The 26,115-nt window shown below is 53.6% G+C and overlaps 1 protein-coding gene across 1 annotated transcript; it reads right to left on the bottom strand.

Annotated features, from left to right (window-relative positions):
- Nucleotides 1-252: 252 nt before the first annotated feature.
- LOC119100660 (cilia- and flagella-associated protein 47) lies at nt 253-24,475 on the bottom strand. Its single transcript, XM_037223736.1, has 19 exons — nt 24,114-24,475; nt 22,262-22,455; nt 20,550-20,804; nt 19,687-19,915; nt 18,710-18,867; nt 17,791-17,915; nt 12,741-12,900; nt 11,772-11,872; nt 11,232-11,399; nt 10,773-10,992; nt 8,951-9,155; nt 8,405-8,519; nt 7,609-7,787; nt 6,881-7,071; nt 6,511-6,638; nt 3,666-5,190; nt 1,375-3,296; nt 513-957; nt 253-265 (listed from the first exon to the last, which is right to left on the bottom strand). Exons 1-19 carry the CDS (start codon nt 24,345-24,347, stop codon nt 253-255), a joined length of 6,567 nt encoding a protein of 2,188 aa, XP_037079631.1. The 5' UTR covers nt 24,348-24,475.
- Nucleotides 24,476-26,115: the final 1,640 nt, after the last annotated feature.

Below are 26,115 nucleotides of genomic sequence, written 5' to 3'. Positions count from 1 at the left end.
CGACCTGGGTACGAGGGGTTGGTCACCCGGGCTTCGACCTCCCCTCTCGCCCGTCCCATCGTCGGACCCACGTGCATGCCACAATGGTCACGTGGCCCCAGCCCCACCTCTCGGCCGTCCCGGCAGCCGGCCTGCGCACGTTTAACCTAGATATTCAATCCCACTTCACCCAGGCACTGTCACTACACCCACCCAGCAACCAAGCAGTTTGTGCGGGTCTCCTCAACTCAACAGGACCAGCTACCACACTTCCTACGGGGGCATCCTGTAGCACATCGCGTGGCAACGCCCCGTTTCCCGCGTCTGGCCAGCCGGACGGCTCCGCAGCCGCGCGGCCGGCCCGGACGCCGCAGCCGCCGGGGCAGGCGACGCGGCGGAGCGCGCTCACCCGCACGGCGCGCTGGCCGATGGTGACGCTCTTGCAGACCAGCGGCACGCCGGCGATGGCCGGCTCGGCGCAGAGCGGGCCGGCTCGCGACGCGACCTGCCGCGCCAGCCAGCCGTGCGCCGGCCACACGGCCGCCAACGGCTCCGGGTCGGTCGGCGACGAGCGGAAGCACACGACGAAGTCGCCCAGTGCCGCGTTCGAGAAGAGTGCGTAGTAGTCGCGACATCGCGCCGCCCACGGCATATGCGTGACGTCGACGCGCGACTTGCCGCGCGCCTTGAGCGCCACGGGCCGAGTGAGCGCGATCACGGGGAACGCATCGACGCCGCCGCGCAGCCACGTGTCGAGGTCGAGGTCGCCCTGCGGCTTGTCCGTCAGCCGGACGGTGAAGTCGCCGCTCTCCTTGAGCGGGTTGGGCACGTCGACGCGCACCTGGCGACAGCTGTAGAGCGGCGAAACGACGTCGACGACGGTCGGCGCCGAGGTGCCGAGCGGTCCGCCGGCCAGCGGGTAGACCAGCGGCTTCGGCCGCGGCGCCACCGTCGACTTGGGGCACAGCAGTAGCGTGGCTACGGACGGCGCCGGGTATTAGTCATCGGGGCTTCACGACGCACTGAGACACCACATCATCACATCAGGGCAGCACGATACGGCTGCTGGAGCTGTGTGACGTAGCCCGCCTCGCACCCTGGCGAGAGGGCGCCGTCAGGAACCGAATCCGTACCTCTGGTTTCCCGAACGCGAAGCTTAACCACTCGGCTGCCGTTACCACGGAGTCGGAGTGGACTGACAAACAGCATGGCCCGCCACGGCGTGATGAGCAGACCCACGGGACAGCAAGAGGAAGGGTTGAGACACACGGCAGCGGGACAGCACGGTGTAGTAAGCGAGCCCGAAAGAAGGAGGTCATGGGAGCATGACGCAGCCATTACTCCGGGGAGGGGGCGGAGCGGCCGGACCGACACCAGCCGGGGCCGGGCACTGACCTGAGTACTGCTTGATGCGGTGCACGCTGCACTGGACGGTGACGTCGAGGGTGCGGCGCGGCCCGACGGCGATTTCCGGGCCGCCTTGCACGTGAAACACACCGCGCTCGCCGCCCAGCATCTTCACCTCATAGACAACGACGCGGTTGTTGGTGTTGCGCATGTGAAGCTGGCGCGCCTGGCTGGAGCCCAACTCCGGCCGGAACTGGATAGCCTCTCGTGGCCAGTACAGCGGCAGCTTCTCGTACAGCGCCGTCACCAGCAGGATCATGGCCACCGGGTTGGCGTCCATGATGGCCGACGGGTTGAGACGCGTGTCCAGGTTGAGCAGCGAGCACGTCTCGGCGACGATGACGCAGTTGTGGAACGCCTGCTCCGGGGTGGAGGGCCGCGCGTACACCTCAGTCTTCAGATGGTCGCGCAGGAACGGGCAGTAGGAGGCAAATAGGGCGCACAGCACCACGCCGTTGTCTAGGTCGGCGTCGAAGTTGGTGATGCAGTGGTCGTCGGAGACGTCGGTGTCCCACAGCAGACGCATCTGGCTGTTGTATGACCAGGTCATCCAGGCCAGCAGCAGGCGCTCCTGCACGCTATAGATATTGCTCTCGAAGGGATCTATGTCCTGCGGCATGTACTTGGCGTCCGTCTCTGACATCTCCGGCCACAGAGTGACGCTGGATGGCTTCACGACTGTCTGCAGGATGAACCTACGGAACACCTGCAGAAGGATATCCATCCAAGCCGCCTTGGAAATATCCTTAAACTGCCTGCTGTCCCGGAAGGCTCCATACACGGCAATAATGTTCGGATCGAGGAGGTGCTTCGCCACGTCATTGAGGGAGGCGACTGTGGATGACATGGACGGCGAGGAGTCCTTAGTCTGCAAATTGCCGGCGGAGATACCGGCATCAATAGAGGAGCCGTTCACTACCACGTCGAGCCCGGTCGTGCCACGGCTCTCCTGTATTTCTTCAATAACCTCAAGCAGTATCTGAAAGTCTTCGTACCGTAGCAAAAATTCTGGTCTGACGTGCGCCAGTAGCGCACCCTCCTTTTTCAGGAAGTCAAGGATCGCTCGGTTTCTTTTGATGTAAATCAAAATTGTGCTGCGATTATCACCGAAATCGGCATCATCCTCTGCAATATCTTGCGGGATCTTCTTGTTGCTGAGATATGCGACAGAGTCGCCCAAAGTCTGCCACATTTGCGCTTGCGCCTTTTCCTCCTTGGAGAACTTGCTGGGCTGCTGCGAGTGGCTCATGCACTCCGGCAGGTGCGTGTACAGCTCGTAGGGAAACGTGCCGTTCGGGAAGCCAAAGTTGACGAACCACATCTCGATGGCGTCGTAGGTGGCCTGGAAGAACTCCTCCACGGCGCTGCCGGTGGGGAACCGGGGAAACTCGGTGGTGGAGCCCGTGGGCAGCACGACGTCCATGGGCAGCGGGTCCATATCCAGCGGCTCGGAAGCCACGCTGGAGACAGAGGCGACGCGCGCCGGCGGCTCCACCACGTCACACTCGGGCACCGGCTCGCCGCCGCCGCCGCCCGCAGCCGCCGCCGACGTGGTGGACGCCACACCGGCTGGCCGATGACCAGAGTCGAGCTCCTGTGAGCCGGCCGCCTCCGCTGGCCGGCTCTGCATGGCCAGCCAGCCCTGGTACCGCTCCGGATGCAGGCTGAGGAACGAGTAGGTGGTGAGCAGGCAGTTGTCGGCGCTGGCCAGCAGCAGCAGGCTGGCGACGCGGCCGCTCTGGTCGCTGATCTCCAGGCGCGCGCTCACCGAGACGGGCCGCGTAGCGGTGAAGCTTACCACCAGCGGCACCAGCTGCGAAGACCGGCCGGCCGCCACGCGCGCCGAGCTCGGGAAGCGCCACGTGATGGACGGCAGCTCTACTGTGTCGGCCGGGTGTACCTCGGCGAAGCTGCAACGGCCAGCCGGCGTGTTAGCACGGTCGGATCGCGTCCCGGTCCACGCCTGGTCAGCAGATCTATGGCCGCGTAACGGCCCGCGGGTGCTGTAATTCATACATTTGCTTCAGGTGCAGTGCTTTATCTCCCCCCCCCCTCCCCACATAAGCCCCCGCATAAGACCCCGTCGGGTTCCCCTGACAACTCCGAACACATCAACACATCTTTTACCACATCAAACCTCACCCATTCGCCCGGCGTCGGCTAAGGCACTTACTTGCACCGAATTCCCGTCTGTCGACCTTCCCCGACCACCATCCCGTGCCTAGCCAGCCTGACGGCGGCCAAAGCCCCGCCGACCTGACGCTGCCGTCGCCACTCGCCTGACGCTGACGCTGAGCTCCTCCGGCTGCTGGTAGTTGTGACAGACGACGTTCAGGTCGGAGGAGACGGCCATGTCCAGCGGCACGGCGCCCAGGAAGAGCGTGCGCGGCGCCGTGGTGATGTGTGCCGGCCGACACTCGGCCAGGATGTCCAGCGTCACGGCCGGCTGGTCCAGCGCGTCCACGTACACGGGCAGGTGCGCGCGCACCGTCGTCGGGTGCGTCGGGTACAGGAACGAGGTGGCGAACGTGATTGGCAGCTTCATCTCCTCGCCGACGGCCAGCTGGTGTTCGATGATGCCGCGCGAGCCTGTCGCCGCGTCCGGCTGGCCCACGCGGAAGCAGTCGTTGGACTTGGCGTTGATGACCACCTTGATGTCGCGGCTCAGGTTGTTGGCGATGGTGACGCGCTTCGTGACCTTGAAGCACTTCTCGAGCAGGTCGGCGCCGATGTCGAAGCGCAGCGTCTGTGGCTTCAGCAGCACCGGCTGCTTGAGCGCCGTGGCGATCACCTTGAGCGACGGCAGCCGCACCACGGCCTCCGCCCGACTTGCCTGACCGCGCCTCGGCTTGGACAGCCGATCGGCCATGGACGCGGTGGCCTGCGAGGGTCGGCGCGAGGAGCCGACGGCGCGCACCTCGTCCGGCGCGTGCAGCAGCGGCGCCAGCACGAAGCCGTGGTTGGCGAGCGAGTGCGGCGCGAAGCGGCAGCTGACGGGCAGCAGCTGGCCGGCGCCGACGCGGAGGATGTACCGGTGGTCGTCCGTCTCGACCACAGACTGGTCGCGCGCCGCCTCGAACAGGCCGGCCAGCGCGAACTCGGCGTGCTCGCGCAGGTCAAGCTCGAGCGTGGCCGGGATCTTGGTGCGGTTCTCCAGGTGAAAGACCTGGCTGACGCTGCTGCCGCAGTGCACGCCGCCGAAGTAGAGGGCGCCGCAGTCGCTGCTCACCTCCGGCGCCTCCACGCGGCCGCTGATGCCCAGCGTCACCGCCTGGCCGTCGCGCACCAGCACGCGCACCGGGCAGTCGAAACGGCACAGACTGACCGGCACCAGGGTGACGACGAGAGTCACGGAGCCGCCGGCCGGCACCACGCCGTCGGCCGGCGACACGCTCACGCCCGGGCCCGGCCGCGGATCGGACACCGAGAAGAATGCGTCCACTGCACCGACGTTGTAGAGCCGCGGCGTGCAGCGGCGCACCTGATACAGCGGTAGGCCCTCTAGCTGCAGCCGGTCGTCGGTGAGCCGGAGCCGCGGCGCCCCCAGCTCGGAGCTCAGCGCCAGCTCCAGCACGTCGCCGCCGGTCACGTGGCACGCGAATGTAGCCGCGTGCGCCTGGCGCAGCCGCGCGGCCGGCCGGAACGTGACCAGGCAGCGCTGGCTGTGGTACGGGTCGATGACGCCGTGGGCCGGCTTGATGCTGAACACGCCGCCCTGGTCGCCGCCCGCCTGGCGCCAGCGGTACTCGCCGACGCCGTTCAGAGAGTTCCGTAGCACCACTACCATCTGGTAGACGCCCGGCGCTGGCGACAAATGTCGACAGGGCGCTGGTATGACGTACGGACGTTAGCACGCATTGAAGCCAGTGCATGCTTTTAATTAGTCCGTTGATGTCGGAATGCCTACCGTTGGCTTATTTACATGGGGATGACGACGATGTAAGCTCAAGCGCACGTGATGGTGGCGTGATGTGTATAATTTGCTGAAGAGTTGCGATCTTATGAAGGTCAAAGCTAGCGCTCACGATGTATTTGGTGCGGTGAGCGTTGAGTTATTTTGACAGGGAAACGGCCTGAACACCAATAATGCGTGAGGTTGTAGACAGCCTAACCCAGTGGATTACTGTACTCACAACGCATTTGTATGCATGTCTCCTACCCAGTCTTCATCTGGCTAGAGAAAACTTTCAGGACATCCCGAGTCATTGGGAATTAAAGCCGAGCCCGAAAGCCTTGAATCGAAATCCATCAGTTTCTTAGGGAACTGCACGCAGCGGAGACCGTTGCATATCAGGTTACCACGAGTAGAGATCGTCCAGGATCCAAATCATGATAAACTTGAGCTAGACCAACCCCACATAACCTCCAAATCACCAGCCTTGCCTAATGACTGGCCGAGTCAGTGTTAAATAGCTGTCAGACTTTAGGCATGCGCTTGTAGCGTTTATGAAGGCTTTGTAACTAATGCTGACTAAATATACGCAGCCTGGACCAGGCCCATTCGACATGACTAAATCCAACCGGACTCAACTGAAACCGGCCGAAATAAACCCACCCTGATCAGACCCAGCCCAACACAGCTAAATACGCACGGCAAGATAAACTCTTGCCGCATGTTCAAAGCCATCCCTTTCACAGGCTACACTTTGTTTCTGCGTTGTTCGTATTCTTACTAAATGCTGATTATTTTAGAGAAGCTCTCGCTATCGGCATTTCCTATCATTTCAATCTGTATGATGCATCTTAAGTAGATACTTGTTTCTTTCCTTTTAAGCTCAACGGGGTCCGAGGTTCAAAGTTCTGATGAGTCCAAGTTCCAAACGACCATGGGCGCAGACTCGAGTCCACGTCCAGACTCCAGTTCGAGTCGAGACTCTAGTTCGAGTTCAGACTCCAGTTCGAGTTGGCTATGGGTGCGGTTGTGCCCGGACCCATGCACGCCTAAGATAGCAATTCGTTTCACCACTTTTAAATGCCAGCTTTGGTTTGGTGTCGATCAAGATCAAATTTCACATGCACTTTGAACACGCCTTTCGAAGCAAATGCGTCGATGGATCATTCGAGGAGCTGGCTGTGGTGGATTTCCCTGATTATTCGTCCCTGACCATGCGCCATGCTACGCACAGACGGAGACGAGGTTGGCGCAGTTGAAGTGCAGGTTGGTGGTGGAGATGTCCAGACGCATTCTGACGACCGTCGCCACCACGAGCACGTTGTCCAGACAGGTACCGTTGATGGAGTACTTTATCACCCTGCCGAAACACGTTTCAGTCCAATTCCAGCCAATCAATCACAATAATCACGAATCGCTCACATACGAAAGGTGCCTTCGACGGCAATGTTGTCAGTGATGCGACCGCGCGGAGACGCGGCATCGCCCGGCGGTGTTTGCCACCGCCGCCGCTGACCTCACTGTCGCTGCCGCCACAACCTCCGCCGGCTGACAGCTCACACCGGCGCGGCATGCCACGCCAGCTGGGCCAGTCAGTCTCACCGTTTGTACTCCTGTTTGGTGCTGCACTGGAAGACGACCGGCAGCCGGACGACCGAGCGGGGCAGCACCACGGCCGACGTGGGAGTCGTGTGCTCCAGCTCCTTGCAGTCCACGTGCAGCCGGAACAGCACGGGCCGCTCCAGCGGGTTGCGTACGTCCAGAGTGCGGCACGCCCAGACGTTCTGCGCCACCTGCGGAGAGAGGCGGCCGTCGCGGTGCAGATTCGGAGTGAGGTCACGGCGTTCCACCGCCTCAGGCGGCACGGCGGCGGCGGTCATCGACCTCGGCCGGCACCTGTAGGGCACATCAAAGGCGCGCGGGGGTGGCCGTGAGAGAAAAACAACAACCATAATAATTCATTATGACATCTGGTTTTCGGACGGGCATAGCTGCAGCTCATTATAGGATGGTGAAGCTAATCACTGCTTTATTCCACATATGCATTGAACAAATGCGTCGAGCTCCTCTTCTTTAATTGAGTCTGCACGAAAAGACTACTCGACTGCAACGGTATTTTAATTTTTTGTTGATTTCTTGCTTTAAATCTTAAAGAAAGTTTCGACATGTGCTTTGATACAACGCGCTTATTTGGGACCGCTGGCGGCCTGCCCGTTGGATGGTCTGTGCATTCCATATCTGGTGTAGATCTACATTCTGACATTCTAGCACTGCCGATGCCCATGCGCCGGTCTCATTTGCACTGATGCTTGTGCTAAGGTGAGACCCACCTCACCAAAGTTGAGCAGTTTGTTGCAAATCTTGACTTTAGCTATTTCCACGCAGGTGAGCTCCCGTTGACAGGCGTCTCGCGTTTCCTGGCTCTTCGGCCGCTCGTCGTATTTCTCCAGGATTTCGAGACTGCAGTGGCCCGTGGAGTCATCCTCCTCCATTTTGTTTAGGCCCGGAGCTGATTCAAAGACACGCCAGCTGTAAAATGGCGATGGGCCCACGGCAGCACTATCGCATGAGGACACTGGTTAGCTGCTCGTCGTTTATCGGCCATAATGTGACAACATTTGGCTCACTTAGCGACTTTGTGGCATGTGCACAGGAAATTGCATGCCTCGACGCTTTGCCCTGCGGTGATAAGCAAGCCCAAGCTTCCTTTCGTCTAGCCATTTACGGCGTGCATGGGGACACTCACACTAGTTATGGAAGTATGCAACGATTAAAGTTAATAGTCGGACACACCATCGTGCCCATTGTCTCAACACAGCCAGTGAGATCCAACCGCAACGCTCGCGGCCTGACACCGAGTTTCATTAGCCGATGCTCAACGTGCTGCTCATCTCACCACCATTAACGCGACCGCCGCCGCCCAGTATCCCGGACGTCCCAACACGCCACCCTCCTCACCGCAATAGATGTTGCACGCGCCCCGGGTGCCCGGGATCCTAAACAGCCTAAACAGCGGTGAAACGTCACCGCTCACTGGTGCGTGCGAGCTGCTCTGGGAGAAGACTGCCGCGTCTCGAGGCAGACGTGCTGCTGAGGACCAGGTCACCGCGTGCACTGGGGGCTCACCAGGCGCGCCATCCACGTGGGCCTTCAGCCTCAGCAGGCGGCGACGCTCCCTGCTGCACACGGTGCTCCACATCTTTATCAGCGATCTGAACCCCTCGCCCAGGAAGTGGGTCGCCTGAAAATGGTCCAGCGGCTCCGCACTTTGCGTTGTTTAGTATTTGTAGAGAAGCAGCACATGCACCGTCATCCTTGTAGACCACGTGCAGACGTATTCCAGAGTACGCATTCATAGAATAAAGATGCAACTCCACGCGTTCCTCGCAAGCGACCGGCTTCGATTACTAATGACGATGCACTGTAGGTGCATTGCTACACAGTGCATGCCGGTCGACAGCGAAACAGCGTCCTCCGCGATCTCAATGAAAACGCCTGAAATCTGAATCACCCCTGTGCCGTCCCGTCTGCTTTCCCGATTACAAGATGACATCAAATCGAACGCTCATGAATCCACATAGATAAGTCCATCCATCAACATAGGATACGTAAGACCTAAACTGCATTGGGGGTTATGCTGAACAGCTTTCTGTCTCACTACTGCCAACGTACCGTCTTGATGAGCAGTTTGTCGTTCTCCTGTCCGTCGTACAGCTGCCGCTCCTGCTCCAGCAGCTGGAGCCAGCGCTCCATTCGGCAGTCGTCGATGTACTCCTGGTACCGGGCCTCGTTCAGCAGGATGTGACGCCACTCATCGGCCTTGTACTGGTACTGAGGGTCCAGGTATGTGTACCGCGGCTGACCGGTGAAAATTGTCCTGAAAGGAAGCACAGTCGGACGCATCACCGAGCCTGGCACAGCCGCATCACCTCCGTCATTGTCTGTTTAAGGGAACACTGAGCCCCTATACTGAGAACACATGCTGGCCCGGTCGCCTGACGGGGAAGGCCCTCGGTAAGTTCACGTGATGGTGGTGGTTGCTGGAAGGAGAAACATTCCTCAGCTACAGGCGAGGATGAAGCCAACCAGTTCGGTGAGTTGGAAAAGCAGCTCGAAAGACCAGTGCACCATTCGGTGTTCTGGTCACCTTGTGCCAAACATTGAAACTCGTTGCCCTAAGTAAGTACGGAGTGTGGAAATTCCGAGCAGGCTCTTCTTTGCTACAACAGCCACACAGAAACTCAAAATTTATCTCAACTACCGTTTTTGCATGCAATGTGGTGTTGTAGCGAAGTGGTCATAGCGTAGCCTAGTGGTCAATTTTCTTCTGAGCACAAGCGTGATGTTTGGCAGTCATCAATGACGGTAGATGGCCATGCAGCTATTTGCGATGCATCGCATATTTAGTTGGGGACAATGCTGAAAATACACGATCTGTTTCGCTGCTCCCTTTATGTAGTCGTGTTCTAATCAGGCATCGGCGTAGTAAAGATGTTTTGCAATGGGTTGGATATCATGTTGCTAAAAATTAAACACATTTCACTATTTCGGTGTCATATGATGAGGAAAAGCGTGCGATAAGTAACTGTAAATTTAACAGTTCGTGGTGCTTTTACGCGGCTTCATAAAACTCGACAAGTGGACTTAGTTATCAGACCTTGCCGGCAAAGTTAGGCAAACACCAAGTGCTATCTCCCCGGCGTGTTATTTCGCATTGCGATTACCTACATAATACCAGACAAGCTGTTTGAGCACCGGTAGTGCAGTGTTTAAGTTGCGCGTCTGAGAACCCAAAAGAACGCGATCCGACTCCCCACGGTGCAGGCGATTCCTGCCAGATTGAGAGGCAGGCGATGTCACCTGGCCTCAGCAGCTGAGAGCGCGGTAGGGCCCAATGACCCAATGTCCCTGTAAAAACATTGCTGCGGCAAACTTGTGAGAACAGTAGCTAAACTTTTCCCTGCTCAAGCCAACAAATCAATCGCATTTCATCTTCTGTGTAGTAAAAAATGTAGAATTAAACGGACAATTAAGTCACGTTGTGTGTCATGTGATCTACATTATATAACATTCCCAAATCGTCCAGGTAGTCCCAACGTTCCTCACGCTTACTAACGGTGTCTCTGGCCTCTGATATACTCACCTAATAACAGTCACCTATATACATATACATACACACACACACACACATATATATATATATATATATATATATATATATATATATATATATATATATACGTAATAACACTCACCCGGCATTGCCTCTCCCTTGCTAAGCTCACCTGAATGCGTGCCACACCCACGTAACTGCGCCAGAGCTCCGATACGCTCACCTGAGGGCAGCGGCCTCACGGCTCGTCCCCCCTGACCAGGTCCGCAGGGAGCAGACCGCCCGCGCGCACCTCATGGCAGCCGGGCCGTGGTGCTATCGGATGCTGGCCGCCCGGTCGTTGGGCAGCGCCAGGAACGAGCGCTGCTCCTCTGCCCTGACCTGATTGGAGCCGGTCCATGGTACGGTCGGATGCTGGCTGCCCTGTCGTTGGGCAGCGCCAGGAACGAGCGCTGCTCCTCTCCGATGGAGGCCCAGCGCACCCAGCGGTGGCGGGCGGCCCGCGTGGCCGCCAGGCTGCAGGCAGGCGCGTCACCCCGGCCCGGCCGCAGCGCCTCGGCGTTCAGCCCCGTCTCGTTGTGGCCCCACAGTGGTGTGATGCCTGGTGGGACGGAGCACATCCGCCCTCAGCCGTCGGCGCAGTGACGAATCGCTGTGCCGAGCCGAGGGACTGTGTCTGTGCAGGTCCCCCTCACGTGGTTTCATCCTACACCCCTTGGTCGGCGAACGACAGGTTTGCTACTCGTATGGGAAACCTTCGAATACCAGCACTCTTGCAATCCACATGACCGCGCCGTGTGGTCGTCCCAGCCCAGCTGTCGCCGTGCGACCTTCGCGTACCGGGCACGAAGAGCGGCTGCTTCTCGGGCGTGATGGGAGCGCAGTACGTGGCCACGCGCAGCCTGGCGGACACGAGCAGCCGGTCCTGGGCCTGCGCGGGCGCCCCCTCCCGGCCCGGCTCGGTGTCGACGCCGAGCGCGTCCAGCAGCACGTGGCGGGAGAGCGGCCCTGTGGGGCGGAAGGGACGAACACTCAGCAACCGGTCGGCGCGGCCGACCGACGCCCGGGCAGACAGGGCCGCGTACCGCGGTCAGGAGGGACGCGGAGCTGGAGCTGGGCTCCGCGGCGGGCTTGCAAAAAGGACAATGGTCTGCAGCTTTGTCTCGGTCGTAACGTTGCTGCACTTTTCCGTCTTCATTCTAGGTACCGTACAAAACCGCTGGCATGCATTTTCTACCTGCTTTCGAACGTTCACTACGGCCCAGTCACCTCACATACTTCGTGGAAGGGGTAAATGTACCGCTGAGATCAGACTCAGTTGAGCCCCCTGCTCAGGCTCCCCGACTGACCACGCATCGCCAGTTGAGTAGCAAACTTAACCGATTTGGGTTGGCTTGCACAAAATGTACAGTTTCCTGGTCTCCTCCGGCTTCAGCACTCCTTTTCTCGAGCTCACCCGAAAATGAGCGATGTCGCTGAACCTGCGGAGAGAGGCCAGTCACCCATGGGGCAGATCACGTTTTGGATGGTATATGGATAAAGAGAAGCGTACACAAATCCCCTGCACGTTGCAAAGCAGGGTTTGCCATTGCTGCAAGTAGATGGGCTCATCATCGCCTTGACTCAGTCTCTGGGTTGATCAGGAGCGGAACTCAAAGCGAGCCCCTTTCCTGCTAACGGCAAGCTCACTGGCATGCTGTAGATTTCCTTAAACGCATCACAAAACGGTTAACTGCACACGAGTGCGTTTTCAGTGGACATCGCAGCTACCGCTAAATTCAGAGCCACGCCGACAGAATAAAGCGCCACGATGAATTTGCTTCTTCTACCCGAAAACACAAACAAGAGAGTGGAGCTCTTCACCAATTAGATGAATCAACGCATTTGAGATTAATCCTTGCAATTAAGTTGGAATTGGAAATATTTCAGGGGGGGGGGGGGGTGGCGCAGTAGGATTGCCTTGGGAACAAAAAATGGCCTGCGTATCTGGATAAAACCAAATTAAAGGACACGACGAGAACGTAAGAGGCAAGAAATGTTCTCGTATATGCGTCACATGACATTCCATGCTGAACCTGCAGACGCAGAAAGGTGATAAACTAACATGGATTACGTCTGAAAACGTTCGTTGCTTGACAGATTGAACCAAATCAGATTTGAAACGTGTGGAAACGGCTGATTGCTGGCTAGATTGGATTGTATTAGATCCTGAAAGGTCAGTTCGCATAAACAGTTTTGGCAGCAATGACCTAAAAACACTTTGTCGTGCTACTGCGCTGCTTTGCAAATGCGCTACCGTTCACATGCATAGCGATTCAGAGCCTCCAGATTCAATCAACAGTCACTCACGTGAACCTCAGTGGCAGGACCTTCGACTTGTTGGTCAGCTTGCATGGCATCTGTATATGCTGTCCTGGGTGGGATTCCGGAAAATTAGCCCGACGGGGCTCAAACTCAAACATCACCGGGAGGGAAGTGGCCTTCACTCCGAGATACACCTTGCCGAACTCTGCAAACAGCGTGGCTCAACCTGAGTGATTTATGTTAACGATATTTTTGCGGTACGGACAGTACAATGGCGAGGCTTCCTCATCCGGATCTGTTTTATTTAGCAGATATGCGGTGTTTTAGTTGAGTTAACGTTAACTCAAATCATTTGAAAGTAGAAGTGAATATGAGTGGGATTTTAGCCAAGAACGTTGCTTTCTTCATCGATCGTCATTATCATCGCCAGCCGACACAAATGCCCCACCAGACAAAATGAGGGTCAATTACCAAGAACACCTGCGCTATCCAGTATGGGCTGTGTTTGTCTCGTTTCCGCACGGCGCTTTGTTTTTGAGATAACGAGGTGCGGTCTATGCTCACGAGGATTGTGTAATCCACATGGCCTTTTCTGACATGTCGCAGGTCAAACGCACGCACGCGCACACACACACACACACACACACACACACACACTGAATCATGTACGCTTGTATGTTTTTTGTTTGTTGTGCTACCGGCTATATACCGGAATATAGGGAGGAGCATCACCGGTTTTACCAGCTTGCCCCTGTTGACCTGTTTCGATTTATCGAAGCCCAATGACACCGAAGTTTAAGGATACTAGCTCGATCAGGTTTGCGCGAGCTATCTGATGCCCCCTTCCGCTCGGCTCTACCATGTGTTGTTTTCGAGACAGCGAGGAGCCTGTGAGATCCTTCCTCGCATGGCAAAGGTAGGAAAATGGCCGGCGGAAAAGGCTAACAAAATATATTTTAACTTTTACAGCTCTCAATGTACGTAAATCAAACGCTTAAGATACATGAGGGCGTGTTGTAAATCATGTAGGTAATCATGTAAATCATATATATATATATATATATATATATATATATATATATATATATTTGTTCGGACTGCAAGACGGGTTAGATTCGAAACGGACACTAAATAAGGCATTATTTTCTGGAGTCAGACTCGATCTTTAAATAAAATTGGTGCTACACGCTTCGGGTCGTAGTTGAGGTAAACTTTACGTGCTGTGAATCGACGTTGGAATAAATGCCGCTGTAGCAGAATCAAGCGCTAGTTCCGTTCTACCCAGATGCTTAATTTCAAGCTTCCACAAGGACAGCATTAGTCATCAAACGTGTAGTGAATGTATATCTATGTACGTTTGTGGGCCCATTACCACCTCAGATCGAGCTGTGCCAAAATGTTTTGACGGTTCCGCGCTGGAATACACTTGTATGCTCTGTATTACTTAGCACGAGCATGTGATGTTGTACGTGCATTGACGCACAAAGCCTATGAAATGTGCTAATCGTGCTTAAAGGGGTTATTCCACATTTGAAAATAATGAGATAAGCAACGGATGCAATGGAAAAACTCGCTTGTAGCTATTGGTATTCCTTAGTGAAAAACTTTAAATAACAGCAACAAAAGCTTTAAATAACAACACATTATTCGATACGGCCCCCAATACGTCATTGCTGTATCATGTCGTAAAACGTTTTTATGACATTGCCGCCTCCCAAATTACCTTGTCAAAGTTGCCACTATAGTGGACGGAGTGGCTCATTTGTGATATCTCTACGTGTAGTAATGTGGCGTTGCTGGTCCCTGCATGCAAATTTAGCTTACGAACGTTCTGTACTTTTATTTTGACCTTTTCTCGTGGTGTTCTTGTATATTTTTCCGTGGTGACTTCTTCCTTACTTGCCTTTACACTTTCTGTTACGGCGCTTCTCTTTACTCAATTACTCGATTATCAGCCTCATGCCTGTCATACGTAATAGATGCCCGAAATGCCTGTGTTCCTTATGGTGAGACGCATTTCGTGATCGAGACATGCAATTAGCAGTGCAACAGCCAAATGCCTTCTATTGTTGCGGCATTTGGTGATGCATCACCGCAAACACGCATTGTTAGGTGACCACATTTTTAATGGCCGTTAACACAGAACGCGGAAATGAGGTGGGGTTTCGCGTGACGTTTCTATGATGTCATACATGTCTGGGTGAAATTCCCGAAGGCGGTGCAAATAGGCTGCACAAGCAGTGACCGGAGCATTCAAAACGTCACCAGTTACTAGCCTTGCAGTGGAAGTAAATGAACCGACGTTGGCACTGAAAAAGGAAATGCTTGGTATGTGATCGTTTTGCAAGCTGACCCAATTTCCAAGCCATCTGACGCGCCAAAAATTGTTTCACGTTATGTTGAAAACATGCTTCAAAGTGGCCGAAGGTTGTACGCTATTCCACTTGGCGTTCAGATGAAGGAGCTGTTCCGAGAAAGCGATATTAGTTCGCGCGGTGTGTTAAGGTCGCGTCCAGCATTACTACCTGAATGGAAACTCATTTCACCAGAAGTGGATGTCTTCCTTTCATGCATCAGAAAACAGGGAGCGATCCCAGGAGACTGAAGCTAGAGGGCTCTGGAGCATATCGGGCCGCACATAGGATTTCAAGTCACATGTACTGATGGGTCCAAAATGAAGGTGGGCGTCGGTGTTGCATTTGTAAATGATTGACACGCGCCCGGGTGGGGGTCAAATTGACAACCCCCTCCCGAAGGTTTGTTCAGAATAATTTCCCAACGGCGCGGCGTAGCCGCGCCAAATTTCGCGTATTGTGGACAGTTAAATAGCAGATCGTCTGAGATAACAAATTAGATGTATCTTGTGAAGTCGCTGACCTACGGCATGTCAAAGTCAGGCGATGGTTTCAGCGAAGGCAATTTCTAAGGAATCCCTCAGTCTGATCGAACAACGGAGTATTAGACGAAGCCATACATATCCGAGATGCTTTCTTAGGCAACACAACAGTTGAATGAGCAAAATACATTGACCTAAGGTCAGGTATGAAGGTCACACCAAGGTCAAAACCAACCTGTTCTATTACTCAAGGGTTAGCTGTATGGGATAGTTTCTGGCGCTTATTTAGAGTTTATTGATAGCAGGAACCGCATTATACATCTTCCGTGGACCTCTTAGAGGTCAGAATAGGTGACTGACCTAAAATGACCTAGGTCAACATTTTGTTTAAAGAACATACTGCCTAGCGTTATCTTTGTCGCTTAGTCAAATACAAAACTCAAAGCGATCTTGTACGGTTTTGGTCACCTTGACCTTCAAAAGGTCAAACAAGGTTACTGGTTTTAAATGAGAATGTGAATTTTTGCTTAGAAAGGTTGTCTACGTTCTGGGGCATTTTGGAGACCAACATGGTACTTGACATTGTTTAACCTTTTTTGTCCCAAAGGTCATAACCTAAGAACCTGAAACTTTGACCTAAGTGAGTTCACGTACAGGTCAACACACCCTGTAATTTTGGTGTCTCTAGCTTTGTTCCCGAGATCTCAGGGGGTGTCAAGTTGACCCCACCCGAGCGAAGGGTATCTAGCCGGCCACCCGAGCGCGTGTTAAGCCACCCTGTCATTTTCTTTACCGAAACACGCCTCACTGTACACGTGCGAGCTCGTCATCATTAGCGAAGCCTTATGCTTCATCGAAGTTGGTGAGAACAAGTCACACGATGCTTCATCGAAGTTGGTGAGAACAAATCACACGTAAGCTAATCCGATTCTTTGAGCGGTCTGTTTTGGCCCTGACAGCCTTCAACTCACCATTTCCCATAACACAGGATATTTTAGTGCGCCTGACAGCGCCTTGCAGGCAAAGCTGTCGTCCTTTGTTGGAAACCGAGCCATGTGGGTACCGCAGGTAACGAGCGTGCTGACGCGGCCTGCCAAACGGACACCGCGTGCATCTTGCACCCGCTCTTTACCCCTACCGGCAAGGAACTTTTGCCCTGCCATCAGTGACCTATGTGAAATGGAAATGGCAACGCTGCTGGGACGTCACAATAAACAGCAAGTTAAAGATGATCAAGCCATAACTGCGTCCAGACATGAAAACCACGCAAGGTTAGACGCGAATACTTAATACTCAGCAGATTACGAACTGGCCACATACACGCGACACATAGCTACCTTGTATGCGGTAGGAGAACGGCCCAAACGTCCTCGTTGTGATGCGCCACTTACGCTTCGCCACGTTATTCACTTCTGCCCACAGCTCGCGAAGAGAGGGCACTTTATTCCGGATGAGATGCCGCAGGTCCTACCTTTTCGGACCTTACTGGTGACGATTCTCGCATGCTTGGCACGAAAAAGCTGCCCCCATTATTGGACAAACATAGGATTTACAGCCATTTTTACACCTCGATAGCCACTTAACTGTTATAGGCGCAAAATGACCTGAGAAGTTGGCGTGTCCTAAAACCCCAATGATCATCATCGTCATCAGCACAAGCTCACGCACATCAAGCTCAGAGAGAAGAGGATTTGAAGCATTAAAAAGGGCATGGCTGGGAACTGCAGTGAATCATTATGACGATGGCTGTCTTAGTTCAAAATCTCACACAGCTGTGGAGCAGTCCCCTTAAGCATGCGGCATTATGTACATGTACCTCTAATCTCATGAGGCCAGGTCGAATAAAGCTTCGGCCCGAGTGTAGTACACAATACGTGTTTTAAGGCATTTATGTCATGCCTTCACTGCATTGTGTGACATAAACAGTGCGCAACCAGCATGTTTTGCACTCAATCGGCGCGACCTTCGATGACGCAAATAAAATTAACCTCTTGCGGGCCTACCACGCTGCGACCTATCGGAAATCCACGGTCTCACCTGCAGACCCGTCAAATGTCAAGGTCTGAATGCAGCGTGGTATGATTCGCACGACATTTTAGCAAGACGTTGAAATGCTGCTGTCCGTTAGCCCCGTTATCCGGTGCAGCTCTCGCTGAAGGTCGTTGAACCAAGAGTCCTGGGACTCCGCGTGGGGTCACCGACGCCAGCTCTGCTGCTGGGAGTCATAGTCTGCCTGTCAGCCTGGCCTGCGGGGCTCACCTAGGTTCTGGTCCAGGTCGGCGATGGAGGGCTCTATGGTGAGGAACAGGCAGTAGTCGCGGCGCGGCGGCGACTGGTACACGCTGCGGAACCCCTTCTCCGGCGGGTACGCTCGTGGTGTGAAGCTGCGCGGAGGAGCTCCTGGTCAAGGTCAGGCAGCGAGACGAGGCTATGGATCGCGATCACTACAACCGTAGTCAGAATATGCCATAGCACTTGACTTATGGATCATTTTGAGCACTATGCTGGCACTGTCAGTCTATAGTTCAAGATTGGCTGGTGCAGAATGCTTTGTTATCAATGAGGGGACGGTGCCACGGGTTCTTACTGGCGAGGGGATGGGGGCAAGATTTTCCAGCTTCCTCCTGGACAAAATGAGGCGTCTTCACAGGCGGCCTCCTGCGCAGCGTCGTAATCAAGCAAAAGGGACACTGAGGGCATGGGCCCCTTTATCAAGTTGCTACATGTCTTTTATCCGAGTAAATGAATGTCGAGTGATACAACTAAAATGGGAGCCTTCTAATTATTCAGGAAAAGCTCTCACTAACCCAAAACAGGGTCTGCATAAGGGGGTCTTATAATCCAGAACAGGATTATATATAAGTATGTATATGCATATATATATATATATACTTATATATTTTTATGAATATTAAACATGCATCATGCCAAAAAAACGGATCAAATCTGAACTGGTGTTCTTTGGTGGTCTGCATATCATATATACATATATTAGACGGCGGATCATTATTATGGTCCCTCATTCATAAAAAAGGCGGCAAATCAGCTGTCCCGTCGGAAAAAACAGCCGGGCTCTATGAACAGGCTGCCAGAATATCCTAGCCGCCTCAGACCCATCACCATGCCGCTGCTTTGAGGCAGGGTGAAGTCCACGGAACATCACCTGCGGCTACCTTACTCGACTGTGAGCAGCTGCTGTCCCTTCGCCATGATCTTGCCGAAGGCGGGGTCGACACGGAAACAGTGCTCCGGATCGTCGCAGCGTCCACTCACGCTGACGTCTTCGGCTTTTTCCTCAGAGAACGCCGCCAGATGGCACTGAGTGAGATCGACCGCCTGAGCCAGAAACAGTGTGTTATGTTGGTTATGTGTTATGTGTTATGTGTTATGCAGCTCTCATTCTGCACCGTGCTCTCACGCGGTCGGCATTCGTAGTATATAATCGTTGCACATGCACGTTAACAGCCTCAGTGGCTTTCCTGTGGTGACCACGTACTAATATGTGATGGTAGTAACCATACGATTGTATTTGCGTTTTTAAAATCTAGACTGTGCAATGTTTCCCGCAAGGAAATGCAGCATTGGTGCGGCATTTATGCTCGTATCATAACAGATTCACTTATGGGCGCAGACATCATATTTTTACAAATGTATCCACATTGTTTTTTCCTTGTGGTCCCAACTTCAGGGTTGGCATGAGTATAACTTTTTATATGGCTTGCGGTCCTATTCCATCTGACCTCCCCTGTCCAGCACCGTACCCCTCCCTCGCCAGCTCCTGTCCGGTGCTGCACTCCCTCCCTCACCAACTCCTGTCAACTATTGTACCCCTTTCCTCGCCAGCTCCTATCCGGTGCTGGGCTCCCTACCTCACCAGCTCCTGTCCTGTACTGTATCTCCACCCTCACCAGCTCCTGTCCGGTGCTGTACTCTCTCCCTCATCAGCTCTTGCCCGATCCCGTATCCTTCTCCCTTACCAGCTTCTGCTTAGTACAGCAGCCCTCACTCACCAGCTCCTGTCTGGTGTCGCATCTCCCTTCCTTACCAGCTACTGTCCGGTACTGTAATCCCTCCCTCACCAGCTCTCGTCCAGGGCAGTACCCCCTCCCTCCTCCCTCACCAGCTCACGCCCGGTCCCGTATCTCCCTTCCTTACCAGCTCCTGTCCGGGCTGGTTCGGGGACCAGCTGACGCTGTAGCAGATAGGCCGTACGCCCGCGTTGTGCAGCACCACCTGGCGCTGGTGCTTGGTGCCGTAGTACACGGCACCAAAGTCCACCAGGCGGAGTGGCGTCTGCCCCGAGGGCTCCAGCACCTGCAGTGCACTCTTGGTCACGTGACCGACAATGCGCACCTCCAGTGGCGCCATCTCCTGGCCGACGAATCTGCAACGAGGCACGACAGCTGATTTCAGTCTTTGCCATTGCGCCGGATGGAAATCCAGCTGCGCACGTCTGACGGCGGCGCGTGGCAGAGACGCCGCGTGTGCTGAGGTCACGTGACCAATACAAACACATCTTGAGCAAACAACAAACAGTCAGTCGAGGTACTTTAATTGTTTGCCCGTCATTTCAGTGATCGACGATGCCATGAGCGCTAAAACGTAGACATTAACGGTGGTATCTATATATCAGTTCCGTTGTTTTAGGCGTCCCGCTCAGCACACCCGTCTATACCGCAGTAACCTACACATACAGAACGATAGCATATGCCGCTTCAAGCGCACGAATTACAGGGCTAATATGATCTAAGCGTGCTTATGCCATGCTTATCTATAGCTTCCTTGACCCTGCATTGCCTACTCGGCTTGCTAAAACAAAGCGGCGACTGATATACTTTTGGACTTAAATCGTACACCAACTCATATGCATCGAAAATATCTTAATTTTCTTCAAAATTACACAGTTCCTCATCATGAAAAGATGTCAGAGGCATCAAATCCGTAATTTAGCTCCATGAAACCGGCGCACGTCGGAGGAGCTCAGTTGCAAGGCACCCGAGTGCGCCACTTTCGCTGACCTGGCTGTCTCGCTGATGCACCCTTCCGACTCCGGGATCAGCTCCACCTGGATGGTTTCTTTTTGTGCGGGCCGGATCAGTCCGCGGCACGGGTCAAAGGTCACGCGCGTGCCGCCCGCGTACTCGATCTCCCAATGGCCGGGCCGCCGGCCGCGGTTCTCCACGGTCAGACGCCTCGTGATCGGCGTGCCATCTGACGGCAGCTCGCCGAAGTTGACCACGCTCGGCGCGCTCAGTACGGGACGCACCGGCGAGCTGGAAGCACGGCCGACACCACGGACGTCTGGAGACTTGTCACAGTGACGGGCTTTCCGGCACGACGTTCAGAGAGTGGCCACGGATGGTTTAAAGGGGCTGGACGTTCAAAAGGACGGTAAAATTACAAGAACCCGGTGTGCAAAGAGGGCTTGAACTGATTGTGCCTACCACAAGCGTTCCCTAACGTTACGTCTTCTTTTTGTGCCAGACAAGTACATGGAATCCGGGTGTAGCTTTTATCCCTAGCAAATTTATAACAGAAACACTGCAACCTGCGCACTTCTTTGTCCAGCCAGCGTCGCAATATCGCTGTGGTCTGAAATGCACACCCCTAGGAACAAGCCAAAGGAGAGTACAGCCAACTGTCAACGCCATTATAGGCTCGGAAGGGCCTCACTCTATTGCCTCCGTGCCACCTTTGGTATATTAAAGCACCAGATCAGCTAGATCCGACAAGGTTGAGGGTTTTTAGCGCTAAGCTTCCAATAAATTGTAAAGCTCTGCAGTTAGTATAAAATGTATGTAACTGCATAGTGTTATTCACGGGCGACAATAGTTCGCCATTCGCCGGTAATTGTGAAGATGCTAGCTGAGGAAAGCCAAGAAACAGTGGGCAAGATGAAAAAGCTAGTCAGGGAGACTCACAATCACAAGTGCTCGCGATGATCTCACACGATGATCTCGTGCGATGCGATGCATGTACTAAAATATGCCTGGTGATTCCTGCGTGGCCTCCGCCAGGTGTCACAATAAGGGGCCAGGGCGCTTTAGAAGTTGAGCCAGAAAACTTGTGCCCGGTGCTGACGAAAGGTCGTTGGTGTTCAGTTTCCCAGAATATAGTGTGTCCACAAGGTATATTTAATCCTCTCATGGTCCTAGACCTCGGATATGGTTGTTTGCTGATTTATGTAGAAGCATTCCTTTTGCTAAGACTTCTTTTTTTGCTATGACTTTTTAGTTATAAAAACGGGGAAAATTTGGTCATAACAATCAAGGCACGCACATTAAGAGATCAAAAGCGCTGCTTTTATCATTGTGACGCGGAAGCTCATTGCGTCACATCTAATGGTGGGACAGTGAAGAGCGTCCGGGCTTTGTTGGGGTTCAAAAACTCCTTTTTTAGGAGTAACTTTTGTTCTTTTCAAAAAACAAAGCAAACTATGACGCGCATGAACGCCCTTTTGGTACGTGCAAGCACTCTTAAAAAGATTAATCGAGGCGCCCCATATTTCGGTCACATGGATGTCGTGCTTCATAATAAGGGAGCTCAATATCCGGAAACGATCAGTAACCAGCTAGCCCTGGATACCGCTGGACCCGAGGTCAGATTCAGGAGGGCAGAGATGATCGGAGTCCTAAGTTCCGCCCCCCCCCCCCCCCCCAATCACCCGATGCTGATCTGTTTCGGCTCAGCTTGGCATATCACAGTGCACGTGGCCGTCACCGGTCCTCACCATACGATCGGTATGTGTATGCTGAACTCTTCGCCGATGAGAATTTTGGCCACGTCGTGCTTCTGCTCTGAGTCGGTGCACTTGAAGACGAGCGTGGCCACCTTCTGCAGGCCGGGGCCGACGTCCGAGATGGTCTCGCCTTTCCCGCCCAGCAGCAGATGGTAGTGCGGGTAGCTTAGGTAGTGATCTTTTGTCTGAAAATCCCGACACCGTGACTCGTAAGAACTGTTACAACGGTGATAAACTTGGCCGTCCGTGGTCACCACAGTGATCTGTTTCGGGTGTGTTTGTACCAGACATGCCTGCAAGGAAGCTAAACGGAGTCGGAGCGTTCGCCGCCCCACCGGATAGTGTTTTGCCGTCCGTTTTGCCTGTCAGATTCGTAGCTGATATCAGATTGGATATCATTACGCCTTGCAGGCATTCGTAGGGAAAATATGGGCTTTCCTACACCAGCCCTGACGATGATTTCTATCGTTGTTTAATTATAATTCAACGTGATTATTACTTGGGTGTCTAAGTTACGACACCTTCTATTAACATGACCATAATAGTCATCGCATCAGGAGAAAAGTTCCGCGATTGACCAGCTCATTGATTGGATAGCAGAGTAAACAAAATGGCAAGCTCGTGGTGACTTCCAACAACTTGTAACGAAAGCGTGGACGTCCAGCAACGTGGCATACGGCGCCCCAGTTCGCAGTAGCATTACGAACAAGGAACATTGGAGTCTAAGGTGGGTGAGGTGAGTCTAATGAGTCTAAGCTGAGTGAGTGAGGGATTCTAAGGAAGATAAGGTGGGTGAGTGAGGAGTCTAAGGATCTTCAAATGCGATCCCTCCGCATAACAGCTCATTTGCTGAGATAGTCGTATACGCATTATGCATGTCTGCTGTCGGCGCCAAAACAAAACTTGTTCTTGACAAACTTGTCCTCGTGTTTTTTGGTAATGGTCATTGGAATTTTGGTGTGATTTTATTGCATTTTAGCCACAACGGAGCGCACAGCAAGGTTAGCCACAAAAAGCTCAACACGACTTTTAAAAAAGGGCACAGTCAAAGTCAGGCGGGAAATCGAGTTTTTCTCCGAGATTATAACACAATCTTTCGACATATTCTCAATAGATACGACGGATCCATCGTCTGACGTCACAAAACCTCCCTCCCATTGGCCGAGTGCCTGCGGGATAATCCGGCCGACCGACCTCAAGACAGCACGGGCTCAGACAGTTGGCGTAGCTTAGGACTGACGAAACGGTAGCCCCTATCTAAATGAAGCCGAACGCTTGCGTCACGGCACATGAATACAATATTTTTTGGTCTTCGGTCTTGACTAAAGCAAATATCTATTTTGAAATATCCTGATTTGAGGGCGCGCTTAAACAGACGTCAGGCTATAATACTGGTACGTTTCGAAGGAAACTGAATCAGCCAAACATTTAATTAATTATCGCTCTTAAAAACCTACGACACATGACGCCTAATCTGATGATGATCGCAGGCATGTATATGCAGTGCTATTGCAAGTGCGAGAAATTCCGACATGCATTCGATACAGTGTATTCATACCAAAGTGCTATTTTACCCAATCACCTTGATTAATCTCACATAGCAATGATGTTTTTATTTCCTAGTCATTATCCCTTATTAAGTTATTGGGTTCGCCTCTTCCACGCAGAACCCAATAACTTAATCAGGCAAAAGCGTGACACCGTTCCCCCAAATCAGATGAACACCTTCATGACTGATTTACGTTTCGCATGTCAGTGGCACATTTGATGGCATTAAGCCAGCAACGAGACGGTCGTCATACCCAGGTTTTCAAGACGTCAAATATCTTGGAGCGATACTTACCGTGTGCGTGACGTTTGGAAAGATGACTTTGACGCTACTTCTGCGCAAGTTTTGGATGCCGAATTTCCTCTTATATGAGACTCCAGGCTCGGTCTCGAGGAACTCTATGGTGTCGGGGAATATCCGTATTCCAAGCTCGTATGCCTCTAAAGCGCTCAAGATCGGCACCCGCTCGGCCGGGAGGCAGCGGTTAGATGCACCGGCAGACGCTGGTATGGGCCCGGCTTTTACCATCTTCTAATTCTGCAGTTCTTCGCGGAACGGGTGAGTAAGTGCATCATACTTAAGAATTCTGTCATCCTGTCAAAGGGGCAAATTTCGCCATATAGAAGCACTGCATATCGTAATTTTTTGAGCCAGCAACATTTCTAGTGACTGCGCTCAACTGATTGTGACTTTCAAAACATTTATGCTCGTTTCTGCTCCTCAAACCATGCGTTGTGAGTTACGGCTACACCTCCGATGCATGCGTTCCCAACACCAACAAACTACGTACATACACCTAGGCAGGAACGACAGCACATAAGTATCATCAACATTGTGTTCGTTTTTTCGCGATGATGGCTTGATAAATACTACACAGTTTGACTGCTTTGTTGTGCCAATAGCGCAGCAAAAATGCTTCTGGACCTAACCGAAGACAGACTTCCTGGTCAGTAAGTGTCCTTTCTAAGCTGCAATGAGAAATGACTTGACATTTTTGTTGTAGAAAATTGCATCTCAACTCGAAATGATGGCCAAAAAATACTTTATAATGCCCCGATATGGGTCGTAGGTATTTAGGAAACAGGGGATATGCACTTCAAGGGAAGGGTGATAACGTATTGAATTTCGTCAGCGCAGAATGGGGCTACACATAAAACCGCAAACAGCCAGCCCTGAATTAATACCTTGGAACTTTGTAACATGCTAAGGTTCGGAAGAGATAGCGTGTGGTACGGGATGCGTTGGACACAAACGAAAACGGCATCGAATGCAACTAAGGTCATATGCACGTCATGGCTTTAAGGAAAAACCCTAGCAGAATGCTGTGGTAAAATTATTTCATCATTTGAACTTGCGGCACTCCACATACAAACATAAACACAGGCGAATGATGTTGGTCACAGCAGTTCAAAATCCGCTGTACACCGCTCCTTGGCTACCATTCAGGTGAAGAGCGCCGTACCGCAGGCTGCGTGAACGCTCCGTGGCGTCATATCTACACACTTCAGTCGTGCGTGGTCCAGTCATGCGCAGCCTGAAGAGAACAGCAACTCTTCCGCAACATGAATCGTGGAGAACATTTTCGTCTCCGCATGGCCTAAGCTGATGTCCGAGTCCTAGTCGGATGCTCTGTTGGTTACATGATGACTGTTTTCGACGCCCCCATCAGCCGCTCTGGGGATGAGGAGAGAAACGGCCCCTTTCTCCGCGAACGGCCATTGTCGGTAGCAATCACCCTGGAAATCGTGTCAGCTGGAGCGGCCGGGTGGCGCCGGGCGTTTCACTTTCTAGGACGGCTCCCTCACTGCGCAGTCCCGCCCGTGCTCCGAACGGAACACATCTCTCTCCCTCTCCCCCTCTCTCCCTCTCGTATTCGCGCTCATTGTATACAGCATACATTCGGTGCACTGAAAGGACATTGTTCCATATTCGACGAGACGATCAGATCCGACTGCTCCCCCGCACTGCGTCATTCCCTCAGCTACCTTCCCCCCAGCCCTGAACAACGCCCCGCAATGAACCGCCGAGGAGCCAACCTGCACAGGAAAAGGCTCGGCCGGGTAGAAAGTGCTGCCTGCTGCTGGCCGCGCCGGCTTCGGAGCTTCGTCGCCCACGGCCGGCCCGTTCCAGCTGAGTGACGCTCACAAAAAAGCACGCCGGCCGACGGCGGCGCCAGCGGTGTGGGTCCTTAGCCGACGCACGCTGCCAGCTCGCGACCGCCGCTGTCGCCGCAGATTTACGACTGGAAAGTCGGCCGCCGGCAGAGGAGCAGCCCTCGCACCGCGCCGCCGCCTTC

The sequence above is a fragment of the Pollicipes pollicipes genome, unplaced genomic scaffold (genome assembly GCF_011947565.3).
Source record: "Pollicipes pollicipes isolate AB1234 unplaced genomic scaffold, Ppol_2.1 Scaffold_4881;HRSCAF=5763_pilon_pilon_pilon, whole genome shotgun sequence".
NCBI lineage: Eukaryota > Metazoa > Arthropoda > Thecostraca > Pollicipedomorpha > Pollicipedidae > Pollicipes > Pollicipes pollicipes.
Note: the sequence above shows the minus strand (reverse complement) of the source record. Positions and strands in the feature narration are given on the sequence as shown.